At 40.6% G+C, this 9,159-nt stretch overlaps 1 protein-coding gene across 1 annotated transcript; it reads right to left on the reverse strand.

Annotated features, from left to right (window-relative positions):
- Window positions 1–966: 966 nt before the first annotated feature.
- LOC102192138 (lumican) lies at window positions 967–7,304 on the reverse strand. The gene is made up of 5 exons (XM_005739464.1): window positions 7,117–7,304; window positions 3,903–4,234; window positions 3,425–3,749; window positions 2,822–3,139; window positions 967–1,781 (listed from the first exon to the last, which is right to left on the reverse strand). Exons 2-5 carry the CDS (start codon window positions 4,212–4,214, stop codon window positions 1,630–1,632), a joined length of 1,107 nt encoding a protein of 368 aa, XP_005739521.1. The 5' UTR covers window positions 4,215–4,234; window positions 7,117–7,304; the 3' UTR covers window positions 967–1,629.
- Window positions 7,305–9,159: the final 1,855 nt, after the last annotated feature.

A 9,159-nucleotide genomic window follows, 5' to 3' on the forward strand; every position in this document is an offset into this window, starting at 1 on the left:
TAATAATGATTAAACGTTCATTTTATTCGCTTAAAGAAATCATGTCGTGTGCTGTTTTTGTTTTTTGGTCAAATCTAGTTCAGGTTTTCAAATCTTTGCTTATGCTAAGCGAATCTTTCCCGCTTATTTTACTGAATTAAATTGAATTTTCTTAAACTGATGACGCACCTATCTCAGAAATGATCTCTTTCACAATGATTGGAAAATGAGGGAAATTACGATTACGAGAGTTCTACCTGACTCTTATTAGAAAATACTTTTCCTTTAGCTTAGATTATTAGTAATAGTTGTATTAATATTTGATAATAGTCAGCAGTATATAATTCACTGGGGAAATACCAAAATCGCAATTATACATACATTCAGTGCTGATTTGAGTCGATGGCCTTGTGTTTATCTTTACAAATGTAACTCCCACACAGTTCTCAGTATTCACTGCAGTCTATGACAGAACTAGAAAATGAAAAGTATTATTGCACCCACTTTGTCAGTGCAAATAGAACACCAGCTGCCTCGAGACACTAGTTTTACACCTATCGGCATCTTTACATCTTTTCTTTCGCCTCACTGAAATCTATGCCAGTCAAGGTTATTCACCACCACAAGCTCTGATCAGCTGATTAAACGCATAATAAACAGGGAAATGACAACAGAGTGCAGAAATGTTGTGCACAAGTGGCAGTCTAATTGCAATAAGTACTTTCGAGGTATCGAGAAACAGCCCAAGGACTGTGGTCTTCACTGCATTTGTATTCTGTGTTTTCCTCATTAGGCTTTATTAGGTCTGACATCACTGTGGGGAGATTGAAAAGTTTAAATAGACAGTTTGTAGTTATTACATTGCTGACATGATGTAGCTGCATAAAAATTAAATCACAAATTTTATACATACTGAGTTTTTATTTTTTGCTTGTATATTTGAAAAAAAGACAGGTACGCATGTGATGTATATGTATATGTATATTTTTGTTTTATTTTATTTATCATGGGAATCAGTTGTTGACTTGAGATGTAAAGAATCTAACAATAAAGAGGTTTACAAAGTCAAAGCATGCTTCATGTTCATTTTCCACCCAGCTCCACATGGTGTGGTGTGGCTGTTAAACAGGGTGCAGCTAGCTGAGTCAGATCCGCTCCTGGGAAAGCTACTGAATTTTGCCATTCATACATGCTTCCTTTGCCCAAGGGCAGCTCAGTTTAACCAGAGCACATCGTTCAGTAAACTCAAAAATGAGATGGGTTGTCACTGTTCCTATTCACTAATAACAAACAGATGTTTAAAACCTGATGATTCAGAACTTGGAAAAGAGAGAAAGTCACGAGGCTGCAGTGGCAGTATAAGAAAGGGTTTGATCAGAACCTCTGTCATTACCAATAAATAACACTGGTTTAGGGTTAAGTTCAAGCTTTGCTATCTTTTGAAGCTCAGTTTTCCTCTAACCACCACCACCTGGCTGCGTATCTACATATTTGAACACATAATCAGACTCTTCTCTGGTTTTAAGCTTTAAAGCTGGGCTGTTAGAGTTCACATTATGGATATTGAAATGCTGAGTCGTGGTTGGAGGTTTGATGGGTTGACAGTTACATAGAGCACCCCTGTGTTGGTTTTGTGTTCAAAAAGTGGAGTCAGACGTAAATGCGTTGAAGCACTCGCAGGCAGAACACCCAGTCAGGAGGCAGCTGATGGTAGGATATTTTGTTTCCATCCAATCGTAGAAACTTCATCTTGGAGTAAGACTGAGGTCCCACCTCTCTGCAGAAACTGGTCACATTGAACTCTGTGGTGAACAGACAGAAAGGTATTTTTATTTTCATAATCTCTATTCACCAGAGTCACAACCATGTGATTAATGCTGTCTCGCCAAGACATTATAGGTGCCAAGCCAGTCTGGAGAGCTCTAGTTTCACATCATGTGCCACGTGTTTGTCACGTTCAGAGATCAAAGTTGAACTGTGCAATCTGCAGAAATCCGTCCTCTTCCCATAGAGTCTGCATTTACCATCTTACAGGTGCTGCAGTAAAGATGTAGACAGAGGAAACCACAACACCCTCTTCATATTTCTCTGAGCCATTTCAGTAGTAAAAAGTCTTTCAGGCCAGAGCGTGCGCTTTGGCAGCCAAAGACTGCAGTAGCAGTCAGGCTGCTTGCTAGACGATGAGGTGTATGTTATTGTGGAAGTATTTTGCTGTCTGTCTGTCTCGCTGGTACACAGCCCCACTGTCTGCTGCATCACACATTCAGAAATGAGAGCAAACTTGAACGGCTAAACCAAAACTGCGTGCCAGTTCTCTGCCGCTAAATGGTCATGTGAGTCAGGTTTTGGCTGAAAAGTCAAAAAAATCAAACTGATGGGGAGCAGACGGAGAGAGAGGAAAGCGGAGACTGAAGAGGGGAACAGCATGTGCTTCTGGCTCATCTGGCACTCTTACCTTCGAATCCATCACAGATGTTGCCATAGCACTCCCTTCACTTGTTTTTCACTAGCTCCACTTTCCACACGTCTAACCAATTAATATCCCCTCGTCTATTCTTACCTCCACCCTCCTTTCTCTCCTTTTCTTTCCTTGTCTCTCCTTCTGTCCCTCTGCCTTCATACTTGCCTCACCATCCAAACCCAGCCCCTCCCATGTCTGCATACAGCAAGGAGAGCCGCCCATTTTTAAACGGGATGGGCTGTGAAAGCTTTCCACATTTCTTCTCTATTACAGCAGGGCTTTGTGTTGTTGAATGGTAACATGTATGAAATATTAGGAGACGTGAAGTCAGTAACACCTCTACAATGTCTGTGCATGCTTTGCTGAACGTATAGTCCTCACCTTGTATTTTATTGGCCTCCAGGTAGAGGTACTGGAGGGTGGTGGGGACTGTGGGAATAGCAGTGAGTTTGTTATATGAAAGGTCCAGCTCCACCAAGCTGGAGTGGTTAAAGACCTGCGAGTGGACCTCACGGTTCTGCAGGCCACAGTGACTTAGGCGTAGATACTTAAGGTTGAGAAATCCCTCAAAACTGTCCACATCCAGTCCAGTGAGAGAGTTGTTTGACAGATAGAGCTGCTCAACGGAGGAAGGTAAGTGCCTGGGAATGGTTGAAAATGAATTCCCGCTGAGGTCCAACAGGTTCAGACTGACCAGACCTACATGACAGAAGTGATGCACACACACACAAACATGCAAAACATAACACCGATTCTAAAATAGTTTTTAGGACAAAACATTTCCTAGTGAGATGAACACGTAAAAATATTCTTATCTTTCCTGGCAGTGTTTAGGTACAATACAATTTCTTTTAATTACTGAGTTGTTTTTCTGTTTGTTTTTTTGTCAGCAGTATCAGGCTGAGCTCTCTCTTATTTTCCAGCCATACGTGTTTAAAGTAAATTGTGCATGAACAAACAAAAGGAAATGACACATTACGCTACCTCTGAGGTCTCCCTCTGTGATGGTATTCAGTCTGTTTCCCTGCAGCAGCAGCAGTGTTAGGCTATGCAAGTTCTGGAAAGCTTCTGGGTTGATGCTGCTGATTTGGTTGTAGGCCAGTCGCAGCTGTTTGAGTCCAGCTGGTAAAGCGCTGGGCACTGAACTCAGGTGGTTGTGGTTAGCAAAGAAGTACCACAGCTGGGTCTGGCTCTGCAAAGAGTCCTGCGTCAGGTTGTCGCTCTCCAGTTGGTTGTTGTCCAGAATGAGCCATCGAAGCCCAGTAACGTTGGCCAGCACGGAAGAGGACAGGGTTGAGATGTTGTTGCCCTGATAAGAATGCAATTCACTACCTGAGGAATTTTGTCATTTAATACTGATGAAAAGCATATAGAATATATTGTAGTGGAAACTGAGGAGAAACCTCAGTTGGTTTCCACTAGACCACTTTAAGATAACACATGCACACAGTGTTTGTCCTACCTGTAGAAACAGGTATTGAGTTCTGTCGGGCAGGCTGTCAGGGATGTGTGCTAAAGCTCTCTGGTCACAATAGAGTGCTGTGGGCCACTGGATGGGGCAGTCACACTCTTCAGGGCAGAGCTGCAGATTATTAGCCCGGAACCAGGCTGGATCCATTCGCCCCTGCAGACTCAGCACACTGGGCTCACCTAGCAGGCGGTTAATCCACAGAGGAACGCCTCCATAGTCCATATCAGCTACAAATGTGCCTGAAGCAGACTGAAAACCACTCAACAGAAACAGGAGGCCAGAGCACAAAAGAGCCATGGACATGGCTGGGGGAATGTTTGATGCTGTAAATGAAACATTAAGAAAAACCTGAACACCATCATAGATTTGACAAGTAGTTTTACAAGTCATGATCTGTACGACTGCTTAGAAAGGAACAATATGTCCATAAGCCAAACCTGTAAGTGTTAATTTTGAATGGTCTGCCAGGCATAAGAGCTCCATCATAGATTATAGGAGGAGGAGCTTCAACTATATAAGCTCCAAAGCATCTTTTTTTTTCACAATCATGTGAAAAAGAAAGTTTTCAAAGGACTCTATGCAGTAATCTGAAAAACTGAGCACACTCCATGAATCAGTAGCATTTTCTGTATGACCTCATGAGTCTCTCACAGTGTTGTTTACAGTGTTGCTTCAGTTCACTAAGATTTGCATGCATTAATTTATGCGGAGCTCTTGTGAGGTCCTGCCGCAGCATTTCAAGCTGAGGTCTGGACTTTTACTGCACCATTGCAACACTTTGGTTCTTTTCTATTTTGGGTGTTCTGTTGTAGATTTGCTGGTGTGCTTTGGATCATCATCCTGTTAAATGACCCAATTTGGGCCAGGCCTTAGCTGTCGGACAGATGGTCTCATGTTTGCTAGGTGCCCAATCCCTGTGGTTGCAAAACAAGTCCACATCATAAACCCTTCATGAGGTGTTTGTGCTGATATTTTGTGTCTGGTTTTTGCTGAATGCAGTGGTGGACTTTATGGCTAAACATCTACACGTTGGTGCTGTCTGCCAAAATGACATTGTTGCATAAATCCCTTCCAAAGAAACCTTGTTCAGTGTTTTTTTTTGTTTTTTAATTTTGCAGTCATGAACTTTAGCATTTCACATACTAAGCCTGACATGTAGCTCTTGAGATTTTTGGAAGTTCTCCAACTATTGCAAGGTCAAATCGGGATGTGATGTGAACGTTACTTCCTAAACTGCACTGTTTTTATGAAGAGCCTCAAGGAGCCACTGGTGTGACAGTTCATGTTTAATCTTGTTCTATCTGTCTCTCTTAAATTCACCAAATTAATAGAAGTGTGTGAGTGTAAACCTCCTGAGTGTTTCTTTAAAAAGACTTGGACATGGAATGAATGAAATACCAATACTTGTTCACGTACTTAAGAATTTAGGTATCTGTGTTTTACTGGAATATTTGTTTTTCTGACACCTTTTTACTTTTATTTCGTTTGTAACAGAAATATCTCTACTGTTGGTATCCTTCACGGGTGCTTATTGCATATGAAGAAATGGGGGAAAAAAACAAAAACAAAAACAAAAAAACAACATAATTTATGCATCTTTTACAGCACTGTATTCAGGGGATAATGTGGGTCGGAATGATCTAGACAGCATATCTGGTGTTGATATTTATATGCTGTGATCACAGTACCTCAGTATCATGAGCCTCACTTAAGATCAAGGAGCATAAATGGAGTAACATGGCAGTTATTTTGAAACGTAATTTTTCTATCAACTCAACAAACATCAGCAAATTTGATCTATATTTTGTGTTATTTAAAAGTTGCATGAACACACTGGGCAGATTAGTGCAGGCTACGCTGGTTAGTGATGCATTGTGTTGCAGAGCAGCCATGGTGTTCATGGTCAGTGTTAAGGTATAACAAGGGTAGTAAACAGTAAATTGAACTGATGAAATTAACTCACTAATTTTCACCTTTACATCAGTTTTGTAGCATCTAGGGTTGGAAATCAGCCTCAATAGTTTGTGAAACATCTGCTGATATCTTGATGAACTCGGTTGTGTAAATCCACAAAAGTAGCAGCAACACTAAGCTAATCACAGCCTGCACACAAAGAAATTCTACTGGAGATCACAACATGAATTATTGTGATTTGTTTCTAAATGATTGTTTTCTCAGGTTCCACCACTGCAACTTAGCTTAGGGTTCCCACACCCACTGAATCCCACTTTAACTCTTGACTTTACTCATTTTTCTGTTTACACATGAAGGCAAAGTCACCCATCTACAATGAAGGCAAGAGCAAACAGAGATAGTGTTTAAGCACATTCATTAGAATTAAAAGTTAGGTTGAAATAAAGTTTAAATTCCTATTTAATAATATCATTTTATTATTATCCTTATACAGCAGGAGCTTCAGTTTCCTTCGCAAAAATTAGCTGGCAGAAATATCGTCAACCTCAACTATTTTCATGTACTTTGATTATATTTCAAAGCCAGTACTTTTTCAATTTTACTTGAGTAAAGAAGCTCAATCAGTGCTTCTGCTGGAGTAAAATTATTTTTTAATGCATGCATCTGTACTTGTACTCAAGTGAAGCATGTGCTTCACTTCAATCTCTGATTACTGTTTAGTAATGTTCAATGTGAAAATGAATTACTTTTATCCAACTGAAGCTTCAAAAGTTAAACATAAATTTCTGTTTGAAATCGTCTGTGTGAATATTTTTCTTGCAGGATGAAATAAAGTAAAATAGAATAAAATGAATGAAAAAGTATGTGACACGGTTTTCAGTCACCACGTGTGCAGATTGTTGCTTTTGCTTGCACATTTCTTCGAATTTAAACTGATTAAATCTGAGACAGAAGAACAAATTTTCCTACCTTCATATAAAGTGCACAAGAGGACAAACACACACACACACACACATATGCAGACACACCTACACATGCATGCGCAATTACACATCAAGTTACCGTATAAGATAGCAATTTGTAAGAAATGTTTGCAACATCAGGAAGTTTGACTTGATCTGCATGGTTGCAATGTTGCATTTGCATTCCACCCTTAGAGTCTTACAGTGCAGCATTGCCAAGAGATTTACTGTAACTAAACAAACACACAGTCTGATTTTCATCATTTCCAGTTTTGCCTTCAATGCAGAAAGAGGAAATGAGGTAAACTAGAAACTAACCACAAACTTACCTGTTTGTTTAGGAGATACAAACGGAGACGGGTTGTCCTAAATCCTCAGTGATGAAACCCTTGGGATCTTTGAATGAGTGTGTGTCGGGATGTGTGCATGTGTATATGTTTTCAGGCTACCGGCGGCATATGCCCCGTCTGACACATTCCTCTGCTTCAAACGCTACCAGACCTCCTTCATAAACTTCCCACACTCACTTCTTCCATTCCTCTTGTATTAGCCCGCAGTAACAGCGGTACATTTAGTGGAAACGTGTTTGCCTGCAGAGACGCACAAAAAGATCTGAGAAGGTACGCTAAAGAAGCACAAGGAGGGGGGAAATGAGAGGAAACTGGATTTGAATTGATCAGCATGCAAATTGTATATGTTATTGTTCCTCGAAAGAGAGTGTTTGTGTGTGTGTGCGTGTGTGTGTGTGCGTGTGTGTGTGTGTGGTGGTGGGGGTACAGTATGTGATCTGTCTAGAGGCAATTAAGCTACAAAGTACCTGGGGAGCCAAAGAGACCATTCTGTGTGTGCCTATGCGCGCGTGTGTGTAAATGTGTGTGTGTGTGTGTGTGTGTGTGTTTGAAGGAAAGAGCTTCTTGAAAACAGCTGACCAAAAGAGAAGAAAACGATCCCACATTCCTTTCCAGCAATATATTACTGCTGTGCTGAGAAAGAAGAGGCAGTGGGGAAGAAGCAGGCAAAATGATCTCCTGATCACATCATGCAAAGAGCTCCCTCTAGGATAAACCAGGGAGAATCACAATCCTTCATGTGGGCTTCAAAATGTATTAGAGGGGATGGATCATTTCACTTTAACCATGGAGAATTACAAGAACATGTTCTTTAACCAAAAACACCTCATCCAAACTTTATTTTGACTGTGTGGACAAGTGTAACAGATTTTAAGTGTTCATTTCGGTCACACCATTGTAAGCTTTTATTAAGTATAAATTACAATTAGCGACAAGACCAGTGGAAACGACGCTAGGTAGGAATACGACCGTCCACGTTCACTCTGCACTCAGCAGAAACTATCTATGATCAGAAGTGTTTGCCACGCAGCTGCTCTGAAAAGACCACAGCCACACAAGCACGATCAGTTTTGCCTCCTTACGACTTCCACTCAAGATGAAGGATTACATTTTGACACACCTCAGAGGAGAAACCCTGCTGAAAATGGTGCACGAGGAGGTGATTTTGAATGCGTTATTATAAAACCCTGGGTTCTAAGTTTTCTGCTGTTAATGTTTCGATCACATTTTGTGGATTACAGATGTTCACCTACCTATATTCACCTTTATTCTATATTGCCTTTAATTTGTTTTTATATTTAGCTAGTCATTAGTGTTTCACTATTTGTCCCTGTTAATGTTGATATTTATTTACTATTGAGTGGTGGCTTTAATTTTATTCACTGTGTTTTAAAGTTTAAAAATCTTGTTTGCGGCTCTTTATGGACTCAGTATATTCCTCGGATTTCTGTTCTTGTCATTTTTGTTACTTTTGACATGCAGGTTGGTTCTAGTTAGTTCCCTTCTGTGTTCCTTGGTGTCCCAATGACATCAGCATTTGTCCTTTGTCTTCCCATATTGCCCTATCTGGTCCTTCTGTTTTCCTGTGTCGAAGCAGTCTTGTCTCCCCGTTCAGCTATGTCTCCCTTGCTGTTTCATTTTTTCATTTCCTGTGTCTTTGTGTTTGCGTTTGTATTCTATCTCTTGTTTCAGTTTTCATGCTTCTCCAGCGTCCCCCATGCCTTCTTGTCAAGTCTTTGAATCTGTGAATCTGTGTTTATTTATTTCCTGTTTTATTTTGTTAGTCTCCCGTCTCTTGTGCCATGTGTGTAATTTTGCTTCCCTTGTTTTGCTTCCCCAATGAGTTCCAGCGGTGTTCCCTGGTGTTTGCCATCTTCCTAATTACCTGGTGTGTATTTATTGTCTGAGTCCTGTCTGTTTGTTGTTGTGTCTTCTCCACATGGTATGTGTTTCCTTGCACCGTGCTCCCTGTGTTTTTCTCCTAGAGTTTTGCTGTAAAGTAAAGCTGAGTTCGAAGTCTTA

This window comes from Pundamilia nyererei, unplaced genomic scaffold (genome assembly GCF_000239375.1).
Source record: "Pundamilia nyererei isolate P.nyererei 1_Seehausen unplaced genomic scaffold, PunNye1.0 scaffold00092, whole genome shotgun sequence".
Classification (NCBI taxonomy): Eukaryota; Metazoa; Chordata; class Actinopteri; order Cichliformes; family Cichlidae; genus Pundamilia; species Pundamilia nyererei.